This window comes from Diospyros lotus, chromosome 10 (assembly GCF_014633365.1).
Source record: "Diospyros lotus cultivar Yz01 chromosome 10, ASM1463336v1, whole genome shotgun sequence".
In the NCBI taxonomy this organism is placed as follows: domain Eukaryota; kingdom Viridiplantae; phylum Streptophyta; class Magnoliopsida; order Ericales; family Ebenaceae; genus Diospyros; species Diospyros lotus.
Genome location: NC_068347.1, coordinates 18,847,215 through 18,870,125, shown reverse-complemented (window position 1 = coordinate 18,870,125; position 22,911 = coordinate 18,847,215). Strand labels below are relative to the sequence as shown.

The window sequence follows — 22,911 nt, the reverse complement described above, 5'->3', positions numbered from 1 at the left end:
AATTATTTTTGGTCTCGTGATTATTTGTCACAAGATCTCTTGATCATTTGTCATGAGATCTCCTCATCATTTTAGGTGAACAATGTTAATATTAATTTTTTTAATCTTACAAATATATTATTATATCTAAACAAAAAAGATCTAAACAATGTTAATATTAATTTTTTTAATCTTATAAATATATTATTATATCTTAACAAAAAAAATATTTAGATCAAATATTAAGAGTAAGTTATCATGTATGTATATATGTACGAACGATCTAGATTCATTATAATATTCGTATATTATGAATATTTTCTCCTCCAGCTAACTCAACTCCATACTTGGCAACATCCACGTGTTTCTATTCGAAGATTTTAAATTGAAACAACTTACGTTGTTGTCGTGACGACGATTTTACTTCCCCCGGACGTAGCGTCGATGTGCGGCTGCAATGCAAACACGATATTACTGTGACTACAAATCCCTAAAGATTGAGGTTGATGACAAATGTTCTTCACGTTACGGTTCTGCCTGAGAAGAAGAAGAAGAAGAAGAAGAAGCAGCCGCAAATGATAGCCGCAAAATCTTCCATCCCAAATTACACCCAACTCTGCATACTATTCTCACGCTGCTTCTCTTTCCCAAATATCGCAATCTCTCTAATGCCCCTTTCCGCCATGTAACTGAAGAAGTGTCGATTTCTCCGCAGAATACAAATCCCGAGGTGGGTTTGTCGGATAAGGCTGATTCTCCATCTGGGTCTGCCCAATTAGATCGAATGGGGGACGAGAAATACTACAACGAACTGGATGTGGCCGTCAGAGTGGTACACTTGGCGTGTTCTCTTTGTCGAAAAGTACAGGACGGTTTGGTTTCTACCAACACTGATCAGGTTAAGTCGAAGGATGATGATTCGCTTGTTACTGTTGCGGGTACCAATCTTCAGTTTGTTCTTTCTGTTTTCTTGTTCTATAACTGGGTTCTTTTCTTTTCTTTGATTTAAATTTTGGGGTTTGCTTTGCTTTGTCTTTTTAATCTTGGGTTTCAGTTTGTCTGCATTGTCGATGTTTGATTATTTATTTATTGTTTTTGTCCTTTCTTGTTTGTGGTTGCGAAATTTTTTGAATGTTATTGCTTTACCCTGCCTTTTCTTTGCCTACTTCAGGTGGTCACTAAACATAGGCTAAATGTTGAATGCCATTTTTGTTTGCTGTGTCTAATTTCATGTGGAATCTTTTAGGAACTTGATTTGTTTTCAATTCATTTCTGTGGCCTGCATAATTAGAACAGTGGTGCTTTTGGCATCTTTTGCCGATGAGGTGAACCAATGATCCGCCGGTGTAAAAGAATAGTGAGATTGAGATCTTTGCCTCATTCTGGATTTGGTGCATTATTGTCTCTATTCTATTTCCCTCCTTTCGGAGATTTGGTGCATTGTGAGTGTGATGATATTTGATGAAGGTTATCTTATATGTGCACATTCAGATTAGGTGGAATTCTTTTTCATTTTAACCACCTAACATGCCTCATTTAAAAATTGGTGTCTATTTAATAAATAGGAAAACAATTGATGAATATTCTAGCCTTATTTTCCCCTATGTTACCAAAGGCTCAAGGTACACTAAGACGCAAAAAGGTATTGGTGCCTAAAGCACAAGGCGCAAAGTGAGAAACGCGTCTGATGAAACTAGGCTCATGCTAACTAAAAAAAAAGGGAAAATATATATTCTAGTTGAAGAATAAAGTATAGAATAGGTATTAACTCCTAATAGCATATTCACAAGTATGTTATTAAGAAAATTAAAAAATTCAACATATATCAATGAAAAGAACAATAAAAAATGTCAAAAGATGCAATTTAAAAGTCTTTAAGTCAACTTAAATTAAATTTTAAATAATTTATAGATCTTAAATCTTAATTAAGATTAACTAATTATGCATTTTAAATAATCTAAAAATCATCCTCATTATCAAGATCAAACATTTCCATATTTTCATCATTAGAAGCATCATTTCTAATATCCTCTTCTTCCACATTATCTCTCTCTCCATCTTCATCAAGTTCAAATTTAATTGGAGCATTTGAAGTAGTAGCCCTTTTACTCATTGTCAAATTTGTAGTTGAAACAATAAATATAAACCCTAAACAGTAAAAAAATTAAATAAAGTAATAAATAGTCAAATAAAAACCCTAAAAAAATAGTTAAAAAAAGTTCAGGCACGCCTTATGCCTAGGCACCCTAGGTGCGCCTTGAGCCTAGGCGCATCTTTAATAATACTGATTTTCCCTATACACACAAAAAAGGGAGGTAAGTGAAGTAATGATTCTGTTATTGGGAAGTGTGAAGGAGGCTCATCATGGGTGTGTCCGAGCCTCTCGCTTCAATGAGCAACTTTAAGTGAATTTACCAATTAGTATGGGCCAAATTGAACTTTTAAATTATTGATTTTGTATTTTTTTTTTTTTTTGGGGGGGGGGGGGGGGGGGGTTGAGTGTTGGAACTGTTACAATACTTAAGGTATAAATGCATATTTTGTCCAGACTTGCACATATGTGGAAACAGCTTCTCGCTAGTAGAGGCTAATCACATTGGGGTCTCTTTTATTGGGTGCCTGGGTTTTGTGTTGGGGGGGTTATTTTAAGAGAATTTATTTCAGTGTCATATATGTTTAAATTAGTGATGATGTGATATATTATCCTTGTCAAATATAAAACAGGGGGTACAAGGCGAGCTGTTATAGTACTTCATGCCCCAATTTTGTTGTCAGATCACCGATCTGATAGAAGGAGTTTTAGGTGAAGAAGGGAAAATGGAGGGATGAGAAGAAGACGAGAGAGAGAAGAGAGCGAGAGAGATAAATTAAGAGGGAAATTTGAAGAATCAGTAATTCGAATTTCATTAGATGCAAACCAATGAACCGGAACTCTGTTTTTAAGGAGTTCTTAGCAAAATGTATTAGCGCCAAATTCTGTTACAGCAACAACGCACATGCCAGCGCTTATACTCCCGCCATTTCCCTATCTTACCCTTACAATCTCTTCTTTATTACAATCTGGTAACCTAGGTACATGACATTTATTCCCCCCTTTGAGTGATTTCTTGTCCTCAAGAAATAGGTAATAGATTAGCTGAGCTGGGAAATTGCCTGAGGAGGTTTGGAAGATACTCCCAGGTATTGTTATCCAGGTGGAGAGACGACCATTGCACCAACACTTGGGTCAAAGGCATTCCTTGATGGTAGATGACTCTCTTATCCAAGATGGCTATTGGTGCCACCGCAGGGGCTTCCTCTTCTGTCATAGAGGGTAACTCTTGATTGGTTACATTATTCCCAGCTGATTTCTTCAGTAATGAGACATGAAATACTAGATGTATATGTGTTCCTGCCGATAGTTGTAGTTTGTAGGCAACCTTTCCAATTTTGGAGACGATGGGATAGGGCCCATAAAACTTCGGACTTAGCTTCGAGAGTGGCTGTTTAGACAGAGACTTTAGGTAAGCCGAATTGAGTTTCAGATACACTTGGTCTCCTTGTTCAAACTCCCTATCCATTCTCCTCCGATTGGCCATTTGTTTCATTATATTCTGAGCTTTGGCAAGCTCGATTTTGAGAACTTGCAGGTTGTGCTGGCGGTTGTGTAAGTAATCATCCACGGCTGCTACTGTAATGGGGCCATTGACTCCTGGAAGTAGATTAGGTTTGTACCCATACAAGGCTTCAAAAGGAGTCATGTTAATGGAGCTATGGTGGTGTCACAGTTGCGCTGTGACCGCTGACAACTTCCGTTCCGGGTAATTAGAATCGGTTAGAAAATTGTAGGAGAAGAGAAGGTTTAGAGAAGAGGAAGAAGAAAGAGAGAAGGAATAGTTGGGAGGTAGAGAGAATGCAGAGGGTAGAAATTTGGAATTGGTTGATTGATTCTCGATACCAACTTACAGGAGCCGTTTGGGCTTATATAGCTGTCCTAGGGGCTGCCATAGCAGATTGCAGCCCTCATAACCAACTATTTTGTCTTATCCCAAACACCTTTACAGCTAGACATTCCCTCTAACTAACTAACAGCTGAAACAAAAGGAAATTACTATGAAATAATAAAGGAACATAGCAGAAAAATAAATCCGCAGCAAAATTTGGCCTTGGTCTCGTGATAATGCCCTTCCTTTCAGCGATTTCTTGTCCTCAAGAAATGTTTAGGAGGCTGGCAGTTCGGGGAAATTGTCATAGTAGTTGGGGTAGGTACTCCCAAGTGTCCTCCCTCACGAATCCTCCTTGCCACCTAACTAGCACCTGAATAAGAGGAGCCCCTTGCTGGTAGATGACTCTTCTGTCCAATATAGCCTCTGGCTCCTTTGTGACTTCCTTCTCCCTAGGCAAAACAGGCAACTTTGGGTTCACTCGTTCCTGCCCTGTTGATTTCTTTAGTAGTGAAACATGGAAAACCGGGTGAATGTGGGAGCCTTCGGGAAGTTGTAAACGATAAGCCACCTTGCCTACCTTAGTCGTTGTGGGGAAAGGCCCGAAGTATTTAGGGGTGAGTTTAGAGACTGGTCCTTGAGAAATGGATTTGAGATGAGGGTACCTTAGCCGCAGATAAACATTCTCTCCTACTCCAAATTCTCGGTCAATCCTCCTCCTATCGGCCTGCTGCTTCATCTAGTTTTGGGTTGATGCCAACTCCTGTTTGAGTTGTTGTATCACCCCTCTCCTTTGCTGGAAATACTCTACAACTACAGCAGCTGAGGTGCACTATTTGATGGCTAGTAGAATTGGAGGTTTAAACCCGAATACAGCTTCAAAGGGTGACATTTTTATTGATGCGTGGTAGCTGGAATTGTACCACCACTGAGCTAGAGCTAGCCACCTATGCCAACTCTTAGGTTGTAACAAACACACGTAGCGAAGGTAGGTTTCGAGACTTTGGTTCACCCTTTCGGTCTGCCCATCCGATTGAGGGTGATATGCAGTCGATAGGTTGAGTTTCGTGCCCATGTTTTTCATCAACTCCCTCCAAAAGTGGTTGGTAAAAATCTTATCCCGGTCGGATATGATAGTCTTAGGAACCCCATGCATGGCTACTACCCGGTCAGTGAACGCCCTGGCCACTTCTTAGGCTGTGTAAGGGTGTGCTAGCCCAACAAAGTGCGCAAACTTAGTGAGCCTGTCGACAATCACCATCACGCAATCCTTACCCTCAGAACGTGGCAGTCCTTCGATGAAGTCCATGGACACATTTGTCCATGACTGTTCTGGAATGGGCAGTGGTTGCAGGAGTCCGAGGTATGCCACGTTCTCATGCTTGCACCTCTTACATGTATCACACCCCAAGACAAAACCCTTGACCGTTACCCTCAGCCCGGGCCAATGGAATAGCTGTCGCACCCTCAAGTAGGTGTTTTGGATGCCCGAATGTCCCCCTAAAGGAGACTCATGAAGTGACTGCAAAATTTTCCTCTTAAGCTCCTCCTTGTGGCCTATTACTATCCGGCCTTTATACCTCAGCAGCTCATCCGTAATTGTGTAGCCTTCTGCCTCTCTACTTCCTAGAGCCAATTTTTCCAGCAGACCTTTAATTCGGTCATCTCCCTCGTAGCTGTCTACCACCTCTTTACACCATTCGGGAATTACCACGGTCATGGCGGCAGATCTTGCTTCTTCTTGGCACCTGGACAATGCATCCGCTGCTAGGTTCTCCTTCCCTTTCTTGTATTGGATTGAGTAGTCCAAGCCCATTAGTTTGGTCATCCCTTTCCTTTGGAGTTGAGATTGAAGCTTTTGTTGGAGCAAAAACTTCAAGGACTCGTGATCCATTTTGATAATAAATCTTCCCGCCTCCAAATAATGGCGCCACTTTTCAACCGCCATTAGGATAGCCAAGAACTCTTTCTCATAAACACTAAGCCCCAGATGTCTAGGACTGGGGGCCTGGCTTAGAAAAGCCAATGGTCTTCCATCTTGCATTAGCACCGCGCCTATTCCGACTCCACAAGCATCCGTCTCTAGCACGAAGGGCTTGTTGAAGTCCGGCAGTCCTAGTGTGGGTACCCTGCTCATTGCCAACTTCAGCCCTTCGAAAGCAGAATCTGCCTCCGTCCCCCACTAGAAGTTTCCCTTCTTTAACAGATTTGTAAGTGGTTTGCTCATAACCCCATACCCCTTAACAAACCTGCGGTAGTAACCAGTCAGCCCCAAAAATCCCCTAAGAGCCCTTATTGTAGTGGGTTTTGGCTAGCTGAGCATGGCCTCCACCTTGCTGGGATCGATGTTGATTCCTTCTTTTGAAATTAAGTGTTCCAAGTATTCCACTTGGTTCTGGCCAAATGCACATTTAGATTTTTTGATAAATAGCTGGTTTTTTCTAAGGACCTCAAGAGTGGCTCTTAGGTGGATGAGGTGTTGGTCCAAGTTGGGGCTGTATACAAGGATGAACTTCCTTAAATAGAGTTCAAATATCTGGTTCATTAAAGATTAGAAAGTGGCTGGGGCGTTGGTGAGTTCAAAGCACATCACCAAGAACTCAAAATGACCATGGTGTGTTTGGAAGGCCGTTTTGTGGATGTCTTAGGGCTTCATCCTTATTTGGTGATAGCCCGAGCGCAAATCTAGCTTGGAAAAGAACTTGGCTTGGTGTAATTCATCCATAAGGTCTTCAACAAGGGGTATGGGAAACTTGTCTTCGATGGTTAGAGAGTTAAGTTGGCAATAATCTACACAAAAACGCCAAGTGCCATCTTTTTTCTTTACCAATAGGACGGGGGAAGCAAATGGGCTCTGGCTTGGTTTAATGAAGGATTGGCTCAACATCTCTTTTACCATCCTTTTGATTTCAGTTTTTTAGATGGGGCATAGCGGTATGACCTGACATTGATTGGCTCTACATTCGGTTTTAGGTTAATGGTATGGTCCAAAGTTCGGTTAGGAGGAAGGATTTTTGGTTCCACAAAGAGGTCCTTAAAGTCCGCCAACAATTCATCAATAAAGGGTGATGCGCATACCTGGTCGACACCTTTACACTGGTGGCTAATAGTGAGTTGTAGCTCCCCCTGCCTTCTCCCATTAGGATTCTCTTCCTCTTCCACTTCCACAATGGAGAATAGCTATGTGAACTAACTCGGTTTCCATTAGCAACGACCACACTCAAGGGCGGTGTCCCAGTGAGTTGGCACTTTAGCTTCCTAGCGGTGCTATTGTCAAGAAAACTATGGGTGCTCCCACTCTCAATCAGAATTGACAAGTTGTCTTCCTTCACCTTCCCTTCAACCTTAATTATCTTGTTGTTGGTGATCCCTTTGAGGGCATGGAGGGATATTTCTCCATCACTCTCCCCTCTAATTTCTCTGAATTCTTCTACTTCCTCTACTTCTTTCGCATCTAGTTCACCATCCTTATCTCCTTCCAGCAGTAATAGCTGGCGTTTGCATTGGTGCCCAAGATAGTACCTATCCCCGCACCTATAACAAGCGCCGGGAATCTTCTTGGTCTCCTCCATTCGTCCCCCTTGATACGGACCACCTACATTTCTCCCTCATGTGTTTCCTTTAGCCGAATCTCTGTAAGTCCCTTTACTGCTCACCCCTTGTTGCCAATTTCCATTGGTTATCACTTTCTGTTGCTATCTCTGCTTTTTCATAAGGGCTTCAACCACTAGCTCCTGTAGTTTGGCACTCTTCGCCACTTGTTCCACCGTCCGAGGCCTTATCATTTTCACCATCGGTCGCAAATCCTCATTGAGGCCGCTAAGGAAGCTAGAAACAAAATAAGTTTCAGATAGGCGGGGGTCATTGTTACTCATCAATGACCTCAGCTCCTCAAAACGCCTCAAGTATGAACCAACATTTCCCGCTTGTCTCAACTTATTGAATTCCTCTATAGTGTCCGACATAGTCCTCTCCCCAAACCTTTCACATAGCTTCTCTGAAAACTCCCTCCAGGTGTAATTCTCCCTTGTTCGGGTCCATCCTTGGAACCATGCATCCATCGTATTGTCAAAGTAGGCTACAGCCAGGGCCACCCTTCTTTCTGCTAGTATATTATACCATTCGAACATCCGTTCACACCTCTTAATCCACCACCTAGGATTAGTTCCTTCAAATACCGGTATCTCCATTCTAGGCATTGGAAATCCTGGTTGAGGTGGAGTAAGTCTGTCCTCTCTTCCTCTCCTTGTTTCAGTTTCGATCTCATCGTCCTACTCAACCTCAACCTCTGAGGTACCATTACCTCGGCTCATCCTTTCATTATGTAAAATAGGTTTTGTTCTAGTTCTACGAGGGAAGTCAGGGGCTATTCTTACCTGGTTTTGTTGGGTGAACATCAGCATGAATCGCTGAAGTTGATTTCTCATCTCCTCTCTCATCTGGTTGAGATCTTCCCTCACCTGATTCAAACCATTTTCGAGCCTACGCTCCAGTCCTCCGATAGCCTCGTAGTTCTTCTCAGAACCCAGCTCCAAACGATCCACGCGATGTTGGAACTCCCCCACGTTCGAGGTGACTTGCTAGAGTTGTGACTCCATATTCTTCATGCGAGTGCCTTCGGCCATTGCTCCGCGTGATTCTCTGCTGCCAGAATCGATGCTCTGATACCAAATGTCACAGTTGCACTGTGACCGCTGACAACTTCCGTTCCGAGTAATTAGAATCAGTTAGAAAATTGTAGGAGAAGAGAAGGTTTAGAGAAGAGGAAGAAGAAAGAGAGAAGGAATAGTTGGGAGGTAGAGAGAATGCAGAGGGTAGAAATTTGGAATTGGTTGATTGATTCTCGATACCAACTTACAGGAGCCGTTTGGGCTTATATAGCTATCCTAGGGGCTGCCACAGCAGATTGCAGCCCTCATAACCAACTATTTTGTCTTATCCCAAACACCTTTACAACTAGACATTCCCTCTAACTAACTAACAGCTGAAACAAAAGGAAATTACTATGAAATAATAAAGGAACATAGCAGGAAAATAAATCCACAGCAAAATTTGGCCTTGGTCCCGTGACAGGTGGTTGGAGTTATACCACCATTGGGCTAAACCCAGCCATTTGTGCCATTCCTTGGGTCGGAGGAAGCAGAAGCATCTCAGATATGTTTCAAGGCATTGATCGACTCTTTTCGATTGGCCATCCGTTTCAAGATGGTAGGCCGTCGACATGTGAAGCTTGGACCCCAGAAATTTCATCAGTGTTTGCCAAAAAAGACTAGTAAACACTTTGTCTCTGTCAGAAATAATAGACTGGGGGACGCCATGTAAATTAACCACTCTGTCCACAAAAACTCTGGCTACTTCTTGGGCAGAAAATGGATGGGAGAGGTCTAAGAAATGGCTGAACTTTGTGAGTCGATCCACCACCACCAAAATATAGTCCTTACCTTTCGATTGTGGTAAACCTTCTACAAAATCCATGGTAATGTCTGTCCATGCCTAAGTGGGTACTCCAAGGGGCTGTAGGAGTCCAGGTTGCACAATTGTTTCATGTTTACACCGTTTGCATACATCATAATTAAGTACAAATTCCATGACATACTTCTTCAAGTTAGGCCAATAGAATACCTGTTTCACCTTCTTGTAAGTATTTTGAATGCCCAAATGTCCCCCAATGGCCGATTCATGTAATGTTTGGAGTATTCTCTTCCTTAGGGAATCACAGTCCCCAATCACCAGTCGGCCTTGATACCGTAGTAACCCATTAGTCATAGTATATCCTGGTCTACCACTTCCCCCTATGCTCAATTGTTCCACTAATTGCTGAATCTAGTTTCCCATTTCATAACCAGCAGCAACTTCCTGATACCAATCTGGCACTATTGCTGTGATAGTTGTAGCCGATCCTTCTTCAAAACATCGTGAGAGAGCATCCGCTGCCACGTTTTCCTTTCCCTTTCTAAATTGTATCACATAATCGAGGCCCATCAGATTGGCCATTCCCTTTTTTTGAAGGTGTGTATGCAACCGTTGCTCAAGAAGAAATTTAAGGCTTTCATGATCTGTTTTAATAATAAATTCTCCTCCCTCTAAGTAATGTCTCTACTTCTCAATTGCCATAAGCACTGCTAGTAATTCCTTGTCGTAAACACTGAGGCCTTGGTGTCTTGGGGATAATGCTTGACTTAGGAATGCGAGTGGCCTGCCATCTTGAACTAGAACTGCTCCCACCCCTGAGTTGCTAGCATCTGTTTCCAAAATAAATGGTTTGTTAAAATCAGGAAATCCTAGTGTAGGTACCTCACTGACGGCCTTCTTTATTTGTTCAAAAGCTCTGTCAGCCTTGTCGTCCCACTGGAATCCATCTTTCTTCAATAGTTATGTGAGAGGCTTGCTTATGACTCCATAGTTTCGTACAAAACATTGATAATATCCTGTTAAACCGAGGAAGCCTCGCAAGGCCTTGACTCTAGCAAGTTTCGGCCAAGCAATCATTGCCTCTATTTTCTTTGGGTTGGTACTAACCCCAGCTGCTGAAATAATATGCCCCAAGTACTCTATCTGCTGTTGGGCAAAAGCACATTTGGATCCTTTGATATATAACTGATTGAATTGAAGGACTTGAAATGCAACCCTAAGATGGTTTAAGTGTTTAGAAAATGTTGGGCTATAGATTAGGATGTCGTCAAAGAATACCAACACAAATTTTCTGAGATAAGGCTCAAATATGTGGTTCATCAAGGCTTGAAATGTGGCTGGGGCGTTGGTTAGGCCAAAAGGCATAACTGTAAATTCATAGTGGTCGTGGTGGGTTTGAAAGGCTGTTTTGTAGATGTCATTTAGGTCCATCCGAATCTGGTAGTAACCGGATCTTAGATCCAGCTTGGAGAAAACTGTGGCATATCTAAGTTCGTCTAATAAATCTTCAATAATAGGGATGGGAAATTTGTCTTTGATAGTGATAGTGTTGAGTTGCCGATAATCAATGCAAAAGCGCCATGTGCCGTCTTTCTTTTTAACTAGAAGGGCGGGATAAGCAAAATGGCTCTTGTTGGGTCTAATGATAGAATTGGCTAGCATTTCTTTCACCATTTTCTCAATTTCAGATTTGAGTTTCGGTGGATATCGGTAGGATCTAATATTGACAAGTGCTGAGTTGGGTTGGAGATTTATAGAATGGTCAAAGGTTCGGGTAGGGGGTAATTTCTTAGGTTCTGCAAATAAGTCCTGGAATTCAATCAGCAATAAATCTAGGGATTCCAATTCACATACCTGCCATGGTAATGGATTCTCGCTGCCGTGGAACATCTTGCATTGTCCACTCACCTCCTCGTGGTTCTCTTCTTCGTTGTAGGTCTCGATCAAGAATAGTTGGGCTACTTAGGCTATTTTATACTTGAACAACTTTTGTAGCTTCTTACCCTTGATCATCTTGCAAATTTCATTCTCCACATTTCCCTGTAATGTCACTCTCTAACCATCCTTCTCCATTGTTACCTTCATTTTGTTGAAATCAAAATTGATCGAGCTCACGCCTTTCATCCAATTGACCCCCAGCACTATGTGACACCCCTCCAAGTTTCAACAATCTCAAATCAGCTTTAAAGGTTTCACCCTGCATCATCCAGCAAAATCCCAAGCAAGCTGATCTGCTTAGGACCTTACTTCCATTAGCAACTGTTACCGAGAGTACTTGAGTGTTGGAGAGTTCACATTTTAGCTTCCTTGCAATTCCCTCATCAATAAAACTGTGGGTACTCCCACTATCAATCAATACCATGAGAGTGCTATCTTGAGATCTTCCCTCCACCTTAATGATCTTATTGCCTATCATCCCTTTAATTGCGTGCAATGAAATAGCCCCATTATCTTCTTCTCCCAACTCCTCGACTAAAGTAAGTGTGTCTCCTTCATCCTCATCATCCACATCCCCTCATTCCAACAAGAGGAGCTGTCTCTTGCACTAATGCCCTGAGTGTATTTGTCTCCACACTGATAGCAAAGCCCTGTCGGCCTCTGGTGTTCCCATTGCTTAACACTTTGCTGTCCTGAGGAAGAACTTGTTGGAAACTTAGCTCTCTCCTCCGATATAACCATTTCCTCTCCCAGCACCCTTCTTCCTGAGTAATTTGCTCCATAGACATTCCCTCTACCTTGAGTTCTTTGTTTTCTCAGCAATGTCTCAACTGTTAATTCCTGCAGCAATGCATCTTCCATAGCCTCTTCCACAGTTCGAGGCTGCATCATCTTCACCATAGATCTAATATCATCATTCAGGCCGCTTATGAAACTAGATACGAAATATTCCTCCGTCATGTACGGATTCCTACTGATCATTAACGACTTCAACTCCTCAAATCGGAGTTGATATTCTTGCACTGTACCTCTCTGCTTTAGCTTATTAAATTTTTCTACTATATCCACTGTTCTTCTTTCGCCAAACCTTTCGCATAATCCTCTCACAAATTCTTCCCAATTGTGATCACCTCTCACACCTGACCATCCTTGGAACCAAATATCTCCCACATCATTCAAAAATGCAACGGCCAGAGTGACTCGCTGGTCGTCAGCTACTCGGTGAATGTTAAACAATTTCTCACACCTTCTAATCCACCATCGTGGCTTTGATTCATCGAAAACCGGCAATTCTAGCTTTGGCACTAGGAAATGTGTAAGTCCGGAATTGGCTGAAGCTTCCGGTCTCATTTCCATTCCCATTTCTCCTGCACCGATCGGATCGCCTCCCAATTCCGAAGGCTCGACCACTCTCTGTCCCACTCCAATACCCGGTAGTATTGGATCTGAGTGTTCCCGAGGAGGAAAATCGGGAGAAATTCGTACCTGAGCCTGATTCGAAAACATCAGCATGAATTGTTGCATTTGTTCTCGAACCATATTACTCTGTTCTCACATTTTCGTCCAAATCTGGTTGCGCATATCTCCTTGCAACCGATCCGCCACCACCTCCAATCTCTTATCTACAATGGTTCCAATGGTATCCTCCATGGATCCCATCCGCTGCTGTACCTCCATCACCATCGCTGATACTTGTTGTAGCTGTAGTTCCATTTGCTTCATGCGAGTACCATCGGCCATCGTAATAGTAATGGGCGAATGCCAGGAAAGTGCTCTGATACCACTTTGTCAGATCACCGATCTGATAGAAGGAGTTTTAGGTGAAGAAGGGAAAATGGAGGGATGAGAAGAAGAGAGCGAGAGAGAGAAATTAAGAGGGAAATTTGAAGAATCAGTAATTCAAATTTCATTAAATGCAAACCAATGAACCGGAACTCTATTTTTAAGGAGTTCTCATCAAAATGTATTGGCGCCAAATTCTGTTATAGCAATAGCGCACATGCCAGCACTTATACTCTTGCCATTTCGCTATCTTACCCTTACAATCTTTTCTTTATTACAATCTGGTAACCTAGGTACATGACATTTGTATTTATATAAATTCATGGTTGTCCAACCTTGTATAGGTGTAAACAGTTCTCAATAGCAACAAGTAATCACATTGGGATTTCTTACTTTGATGGGGTACATGGCTTGGTAAATTTAGTTAAAACCAATTTTTAAGAGCATTTATTTTAGTCATGTATGTTGAAGATAGTGATTGTGTGATATGTTATCTTCATTTACATATAGGCTGCAAGTGCCCCCCCCCCCCAACCAGGGGGGTGGGGGGACCTGTTACCTTACTTTGGTGCCAATTTTATATTTTATTTGAACTCATACTCATGAGGGGTGTGCTTTGGTGGCAATGGTAAGGTTGCTCTTGACAAAAATGTTATGGGTTCAAGTTGTTGAAGCAACCACTATGCAAAAAAAGGCAAGGGAAAGGTTATGTTCAAATATGACCCTCCCTTCATTTTCAACAAATGGGGGACCTATTACAATACTTTGGGTGCCAATATTGTTTTTTATATAAATGTATATTTTGTCCAATCTTGTACATAGGGGCAAACAGTGTCATGGTGCCATAGTTAGGAACATTCAGGAGGTAGTTAGAAAAGGGTATTATTGTAATAAGATCAGAAGGTTGTTAGAGAATAATTCAAATTGTGATTGTAATTCAAATGTGGCACCAAGGCTTGGTATATAAACCAAGTCTCACGACCAAAATGAGGCATGAATGGAAAAACGTTGATTTTGTTTTCCCTCTAAACTTCTCTCTCTCTTAATTCTCTTGCTCTATTCTTCCATTCTCTCATTCAAGTCCTCCATTCTCGTGCAATTCCCACTGAATTGTGAGAGAATTTTCTTTGTCATAATTGAGTTCTGACAATTTGGTATCAGAGCATTGTTCTGGGCGATTGGATTGGGCTATGGCTAACGGAACAAGAATGAAGCAAACGGAGGCGCGGCTCCAGCAAGTTACGTCCACGGTGTTTGAGATGCAAAATTGCATGGAGATGTTTGAGAATTCGGTTGAAAGGAGGATTAACGGGGCAGTGAGTGTGGCGCTAGGAGAGTAGAGCGCATGCCACTCTATTGGAGGACCAGATGAGAGAGAGGGGTTAGGCTCTCAAGGATCACATGCATCAGTTCATGCTAATGCTTTTGCACCAAACTCCAGTAAGAATCTCACCTGAGTACCTAGGGAGCAATCTGAGCCAATTCTAAATGGCCAGGGAGGAAATATTAGATCAGAGGGATCAGCGGAATTGGAGACGGAGCAGCCGATGATGGAGGAGAATATGAGCGTAAGGAGGCAAGGTAACCAGATCGAATCCGGTCAGTTCGTTGATGCCTAAGATGGAGATCCCTCTATTCGATGGCCATAATCCCAGGTGGTGGGTGAGGCGCTGTGAGAGGGCATTTGATATTTGCAGCAGATGCAAACATGAAAACATCCACCCTCCCAGGCTACTACAACCCCTACCTATACCAGATCAAGCGTGGACCAACATTAGCATGGACTTTGTGGAAGAGCTGCCAAAGTCAAAGGGTAGGGATTGTGTGCTGGTTGTGGTTGACAGATTCACGAAGTACGCTCATTTCTTAAGCCTAACTCACCCTTTTACTACACAAGAAGTGGCTAGGGTGTTTCTAGATCAAATGGGTAAGCTACATGGGCTGCCTTAGGTTATTGTCTCAAATCGGGATAAGGTATTCACAAGCTTGCTATGGAAGGAGCTCATGAAGTCCTTGGGAACTCAACTGCATATGTCTTCCTCCTATCACCCGGAGACTGACAGGCAAACGGAACAAGTAAACCAATGCTTAGAAACCTATCTCAGGTGTGTGTGTGCTTAATGTACTCGACTGGTTGGCATAAATGGCTCCCTCTAGCACAATGGTGGTACAGCACCAGTTATCACTCCTCCTTGAAAATGACACCATTCGAAGCACTCTTTGGGTGCCAACCCCCTATATTTTCAGTAAGCGAGGGCCACAACCTAGTGGCCACAGTGGATGACTATTTGGTCCAGCGAAAGCAGATGGTGCACACTCTAAAGGAGTTAGCTAGTGCACAGAACCGGATGAAACAGTTCACTGATAAAAAGAGGAGTGAGAGGATTTTCTTTGTTGGGGACAAGGTGTACTTGAAGTTGAGGCAAGCACAGCTGAAGACCATATCGCCCCACAAGGTAAACAAGTTCAGCCCAAAGTTCTATGGTCCTTATGAGGTGATTGAGTAGGTGGGAAAGGTTGCCTACAGGTTACAGCTTCCAAAGGGATCCTCCATCCATCCTATATTCCATGTGTCCCTCCTTAAACCATATCCTGGCACCGACCCGGTGAGCTCTACCCTACCTCCAACAGCCCAGAATAGCCAATAGGTGACAGAACCAATAACTATTATCGGAAGAAGTGTCATCTACAAACAGAAGGCGCCAATCACAGAAGTGTTAGTGCGCTGGTTCAACCTCCATCCGAAGAACAATATATGGGAGTACTTGCCTGATTTCCTAAAGCAGTTTCCCTAGGTAGCCGGGCTACTTTGACCTACTTGAGGACAAGTAGCAGTTCAAGCAGGGGGGCAATTGTCATGGTTCCGTAGTTAGGAAGATTCAGGAGATAGTTAGAGAAGGGTATTATTGTAATAAGATTAAAAGGTAGTTAGAGAATAATTCAAATTGTGATTGTAATTCAAATGTGGCGCCAAGGCTTGGTACATAAACCAAGTCTCACGACCAAAATGAGGCATGAATGGAAAAACGTTGATTTTGTTTTCCCTCTAAACTTCTCTCAATCTCTCTCTCTCTCTCTCTCTCTCTCTTAATTCTCTTCCTCTATTCTTCCATTCTCTCATTCGATTCCTCCATTCCCGCGTAATTCCCACTGAATTGCGAGAGAATTTTGTCATGACCCAAGATTCCATAGAAGGGTATTATAGTAATAGACTTAGCAAGTTGTTAGAAGATATTTTGTAATGCTGTTACAGCACATGGATGCTGTTATTTTTGTTAGAGGAAGCCTATAAAAGGCTGTTGGTAGGGGAAGGGAAAAAGCATGTTGAATGATAATTGAAATTCCAGTTTCTCTCTAGTCTCTCTCCCTTGTTTTTCTGCCATTCTCCCCCAATTCTCTCTAATTTTCTCCCCCATTCTTCTTCAATTTCCCTTCTATACATTATGTTCTTAACTTCAACGATATCGGATCCTTCCGATTTCCAAACTGATCCTAGGTTAAGCCCTAGGATCATGACAAATTTCCTTTGTCAGAATTGAGTTTTGACAAACAGCTCCTCACTAGTAAGGTAGAGGCTAATCATGCTGGACTTATATTTTTTGGGTGCCTAGGTTCTCTGTTAGGGGCTAATTTACTTAAAACTAATTTTAAGAGCATCTATTTGGTCTCATATATGTTCTCAATTGCCGAGATCTTTTTCCATAAAGACTCCTTAAGTGTGCTCATGTTGTGAGCCTCAAATAACCATACGTTACATAATTACTTTTTGTCCTCCCCTGAGTTAAAATTTTTGTTATTTGTTTTTCTCACTAGCAAAGAGAGCTGAGGGTTCCACTGAATGATAATATTTCTGGCTTATTTTGTTTTTACAATCCATTTTTATTTGCCCTTACTTCACTGTGTCAAGTGCAAGGATTGGTTTGGCAAATGGAAGTTATTAGTGCTTTATGGCCTTAACAAATGAGAATTCTTTGTCAAAAATTTAATCAAACTTCCAGTGCTAAGGTATTAATGGCTTTTAATTGAATCCAAAGTAGTAGTTTATTTGCTAAATCAGACTGGTGAGATCCCTAATAGTTAACCAGGTTTGTAACCAAATCTCAATAGTTTTCAGTAATTACCAGCAAGAAAACAAGAACAATCCAGGGCATTCGAGAGGCCGTTACTCTCCAGAATTTTCTACCCAAAAACCAGCCACCCTCTCACTCTTCTTCTCAGCTATTTATACCTCTCCTCTACTCCTCTCTAACTAAATTTCCCTGCACATGCAGATTATTCCCTTAGCATGTGGATTACAAATTTACCCCCCATGCGCACATGCTGGTTGTTACACCTGCATGTGTTGATTCCCTATTCTAACCTTCATGCATGCTGCTGTTTGTGACGTCTTTGGTAGGTCCGGTACACCGGTGGCCTATCACAGACTTGTATGCATTACAGTTTTGCAAATGATATAACTATTTTGGTAATAGCCTGAGCCAAAAGTTATTTTTCAAACTTAGATCATGTGTGAGAATAGGAAGAAAAATGATGTAATCATAAGAAGTTTACTGCTAGGACTTTTCTTTAAACTGCACAAATTCTCTTGCTTTCTTCTGTTTTTTTGCTAACTGACAAATGTTTTGATTTCACGTGATGGTAATATGGATTATGTTATATCCTATTTCCCCGTACATGTTTCATATAGTTTCTACTGGCATCTGACAAGCTTTATATTCAATGTTAATGTCTTTTCCTGTGGGTGTCAAAATATTTCACCTCTGCCGTTTGCCTTTAAGGTTGCTGTTTCACCCTTTTTGATTTGCAAATGCCCCCTTCTTCCTGTTTCTGCGGTCAACATCTTCCTTTCTCTAGTTATATTCATCTCTGTGAATATGCAAAGAATCAATCACATTATAATTTTAAAGTGTTCTAATTATATGTTCTTTGGTCATTGTAAGTGCGTTAGGATTGCAGGAAGGTTGTATTTAGGGTCATAGTATTCATTTTGTTAGTTTTTCTTCAGGTAGTTGTTTCAGATGCTCATACAAGTTATGCTATGACTGAACAAGTTCTCTGTTGGAAGTCCTTTCAAAGTTTAGTTGTATATGATTAGCAGTGTAACCATAGATACCTATAGACAATGTGAAATGGGAAGATCATGGGCCAGTTTAGTATGGCATTAAGCACTTTATGTACTTGTTTGGTGACAAATAGTTTTTAATTGATCATTATTTCTGGAAGGTAAATCATCGTATCTGTTCTGAGCAGAATTTCAGGCTGTGATGTCTCCAAAAAGGGCTGCTTCTCTTTGAGATAAATGTCCTCTTTTAATTTTGATCTGTGTAGGTGGCGTTCCATCCTTATGGCTGTTTAATTTATTAAATGCTTCGGCATGAACAGATTGGAGTGTGCAGGCGACAGTTAGCTGGATCCTGTCAGAAATCTTTGGTAGCCAAAATGTATCCATCATTGCTGAAGAAGATGTGAGAACACTCTCCAATGCTGAGTCAGCTGGTCTGTTGGACGTGGTGGTAAGCACTGTGAACGAATGCTTAGCTGAAGCTCCTAAGTTTGGTCTTAAAAAACCAGATAGAACTCTTGGGAGTTCACAAGTTCTAGAGGCCATCAAACGATGCAATTCAAATGGGGGCCCTGTTGGAAGGCATTGGGTTCTTGACCCTGTTGATGGGACATTGGGTTTTGTGCGTGGGGATCAATATGCTGTTGCTTTAGCCATGATTGAAGATGGACAAGTTGTAGTTGGAGTTCTTGGGTGCCCTAATTATCCGATGAGGAAGGAATGGCTAAATTACCATCACCAACACTACCGGACTATGTCAAAAGAATCATTGTCCCCTCCTCTTTCCTGGGAAGAAGGATGTGTGATGTACACAAGAAAAGGTAGTGGTGAAGCATGGATGCAGCCGTTAATCACTGGTGATGGGAAGCTTGAGTGGCCAAACGTTGCAGAAAGGATTCAGGTTTCTTCCATTGATGATCCAGCACTAGCAACTTTTTGTGAACCAGCAGAGAGAGCAAATTCAAACCACTCCTTCACAGCAGGACTTGCTCACAGCGTTGGGCTTAGGTGTGTTTACCTTCTCTCTCTCTTACTATACATTTAGAGTCTAGAACCTTTCACTTCAATGGATGGTTAGGATTTTACAGACTTTGATAAAGAATGGACAAATAACAAGATTTTCATAGGTTTAGGTTATGGCGGTGAATGGCGCCACATGAAGGAATCTAACGAACAACTGATGAATATGTATTTTATTACAGAAGTGAAGGCATTACTTCTTTCCCTTAGTTCATTTATAAGTTTGCAATATGAAATTTTTTTATGAAACAAGGATACTGGTGCTATTTCCACATAAAAGATGCAATTAGAGTGCGTTTGATAGAGTTGGAAAATAAGGATGGAATTCCAATTCCATAAAATTTCAATTCTCATCCCAACCCCTAAGAATTCCAATTCCTTGATTTCAAGGAAAATATTCACTTTTTGAACTAAAATGGAATTTGAATTCCATGGAATTGAAAAGCTGTTTGATAGAATTTCCTGAAATTTAGATGAAAAATAAATTTCACCCTCATTTTCTATGTCTATCAAACGCACCCTTATTGATTGCAGTTTTCCTCTATCCTGTGCCTGCCATTTACTTTTTCTGGAAAAAGGATGGAAGTCTATGCAATGATTTGTTAGAAATTTTGCTAGTCATTTAGTTTACAGTTGCACTAGGCGGGCTATTGCCAATCTTAAAGGTAATAATTCACTGAGATGCCCCTATTTTCTCATAGCCATAGCCATAGCCATAGCCATAGCCTTACTCTTAAAAGTGGCGTGGTTAGGCATTTTCCAGTTGTGATACAGTACTAATCTGTAGCCGGTGTTTAATGTGATATTCCACTACATAATTGCAGAAGTAGCTTCATATGATTATTTGGCCTTTTCTTCCATGACTAGGAAGATGTTCTCAACTTTATGGTTTGGGTTGGACTGCATTCATAACTGAAAATTTCCATGGGAATGGCAGAAATCAGCCCTTGCGCGTATACAGCATGGTGAAATATGCAGCCATAGCTCGGGGAGACGCAGAAATCTTTATGAAGTTCGCAAGGGCCGGATACAAAGAGAAGATATGGGACCATGCCGCGGGTGTCCTCATCATACAAGAGGCTGGCGGCGTTGTAACCGATGCTGGGGGGCGCCCTCTTGACTTCTCCAAGGGCCTGTACCTGGAGGGCCTCGACCGTGGCATAGTTGCTTGTTGCGGCCATTCGTTGCACGATAAAATCATCGGCGCCATTTTTGCTAGTTGGGACTCCTCTAACCTCTGACTGACCGAGGCGGCCTAGTTGTTGAGCCAGGGGCAGAAAAAACATTGCTTGCTTTGATTATGCAATGTTTTGTTTCCTGCTCTCTCTCTCCTCGCATAATCATCAAGATTCTGGGCATTTTGCTGTGTTGGAAGTGAGAGAGAGAGAGAGAGATAGTGATTGTGGTTAAGTGGAACGTGATAGAGTTTTGTTTGGGCTTATTGCTTTGTGGGGGTTTGTTCTTTTAATGCTGGGGCTGGTCAAGCAGCCCCTGCTACTACCTACCCAAGATTAAGAACCTTACTAACCTGTGCCCAAATTACCAGAAAACTTTCTTTTTTTTCCTTTTTCCCTTTTGGTCTTCTTCTTTACACTACTAGCTAAGTGAGCCCATCCTCCCGTGGGGTGGTGCTCCAGTATTCCAGTGTTTATTTTGAAACATAAACAGCCTAATCTCTTAAATAGAACTACTAATAAGTTGGCGATATGACAATCTGTTTGTCTTTGGATGCCATCTCTAGCCGACGGCCATCGCATGGCTCAACGTGGATAGGATAGGCCCTACTTATTTTAAGTCAAGTCTAGTCCTCATTTATACCATTTTTAATTATTGGTTTCCTTTTTTCTTATTATTAAGTGATTTAACGCCGCGCTATAATTAATTTACAGGTTTTAAATGTGAGATTAATGATAATACCGATGATGATGATAAGATTATAGAAGAACGTGAGCTTTATTATCAGTATCACTGCGTAAATTCTAGAATTAATATGGACTCATCTAATTTGGTTAATTTAATTAAGTTTTATTTTTAGAATTTATATTAGACCATCATCATGTCTACTCACTCAACTTGACTCGCCATTATTGTTTTTTAATTAATGTTTTCTTTGTGTTTACCAAAAATTATATTGTTTTAGAGAAAAATTATTATAATATTTATGGAAAATTATTTGTTAATTCTTTTATCCATAAACTTGTTTTTATTTTTATGGATTTTTATATCAAACAAGAAACCATTTAGACCGACGTTGATTGATGTAGAAAGGAAAAAATTGGTTTTGTGAATCAATTTTTTAATTGCACATTAATTCCTTTTTAGTTAATTAATAATTGCTAAAAAATATTGGAAATGACCCAAAAAGCTATTAAACCGATAAAATAATTAATGAAATTCGATATTGACGAAGACAAAAATGGGTTTTGTTTTGTGAAGCAACTCTTTAAAATTACCCATGAATTCTATTTCTTTCTTAGTTGAAGTTTATATATATATATATATATATAATTAGCAAAACATTTGTGAATTTGACCAAAATTATAAGGTACTGTATGAAATTGACAAAAAAAAAATTATCTATATAAAATTGACAACTGTGCAAGTTTATATATGAGACATTTTGCCTCAATTTTGATATTTGGTACTTTAAATTATAAAATAGATATGATTGTATAGATTTAATGTAACATCCCGAAAATTGAGAAATAAATAATGATTATTAATTTTGGTATTTGAAGCCATTATGGAATATTTGAAAAATTATGAGAAAATATTTATTTATGTTATTTTGAGAAAATGGGTAAATAAGGTAATTAATTAAATTATTTGAAAATGATTAATAATTGTTAATTATTGTCTTTGTGGTGATTATTGAATATTTGTGAGTTAAAAGGGAAATATTAATTTATTTGGGTATTTAGAGATTTAAGAAAAATATTTATTTATGTAATTTTGAGGAAATAGGAAGTTTAGATATTTAATTAAGTTAATTGGGAATATTTATGAAAATAGTAAAATAAATTAAATTGAGAGATTTCTGAAAATTTTGGGGTGGAAGTGAAATAAGTAGAAATCAAAATTGGGGGTGTGTGTTAATTTTTAGAAGTTATGTGCCTAGGTGTAAATTCTGGAAGGTGGGAAATTTTGGCTGATTTAATTCAGCCTCTAGACGTCAAAACGACGTCGTTTCGGGGTGAAGGCGGTGGCCGCCCCAGCGCTGCCACGTGGCCGCGTGCTGGCCACTCATTTTGGCCAATTTAAGGCCGAATTTTGCCCAATTTCGGGCGTGATTTTGGTGCTGCAAGCAGTAAATTTTTTTTACAGAAATAGCAGTGTGTTCGCGGGAGAAATCTGAGAATTTTGGGGCTTCAAAAATTGGATTAAACTCCGTTTAATCCCTGATTTAATTATCTAGATATGTAATTAAACTAGTAATTAATAATCCCTGCGGTTGAAATTTTATTTGGAATCCAATTTTATTAATTTTGTCAATAATTGGAATATTACAGTTTGTATAACTTTGACCGCGTTTGGTCAAATTGAACTTAAGGCTATCTCCGGAAAGGCAAGTTCTCTATACCCCCGTTGTCGATTCTTTCGTATTTGACCTCCCTTCGTTGGATTTGGCTGTTAATAAATTATGGAATTTAAACGGTGTGTTTAATAATTTAATTTATTAACCTGGTTTCGAGGGTATTATTCGTTGGTTGCCTACGGGGGTTTGTATCACCCCAATCCTATGGGAATGATGTCGTACTCACTCGGGGCTAGGTTCTTAGCTGTCGGGTATTATTA

At 40.7% G+C, this 22,911-nt stretch overlaps 1 protein-coding gene across 1 annotated transcript; it reads left to right on the top strand.

Moving 5' to 3' along the window:
- Nucleotides 1-365: 365 nt before the first annotated feature.
- Nucleotides 366-20,954, top strand: LOC127812077 (PAP-specific phosphatase HAL2-like). Its single transcript, XM_052352390.1, has 3 exons — nucleotides 366-917; nucleotides 18,417-19,104; nucleotides 20,054-20,954. The coding sequence occupies exons 1-3, from the start codon at nucleotides 764-766 to the stop codon at nucleotides 20,355-20,357; spliced, it is 1,146 nt and encodes a 381-aa protein (XP_052208350.1). The 5' UTR covers nucleotides 366-763; the 3' UTR covers nucleotides 20,358-20,954.
- Nucleotides 20,955-22,911: the final 1,957 nt, after the last annotated feature.

Bases quoted from the DNA above. Each gene is read 5' to 3' on its own strand.
- LOC127812077 (XM_052352390.1), top strand. From the start codon at position 764: ATGGGGGACGAGAAATACTACAACGAACTGGATGTGGCCGTCAGAGTG. The intron at 918-18,416 runs GTACCAATCTTC...CGGCATGAACAG, and splicing joins TTCGCTTGTTACTGTTGCGG to ATTGGAGTGTGCAGGCGACA. The intron at 19,105-20,053 runs GTGTGTTTACCT...TGGGAATGGCAG, and splicing joins GCTCACAGCGTTGGGCTTAG to AAATCAGCCCTTGCGCGTAT.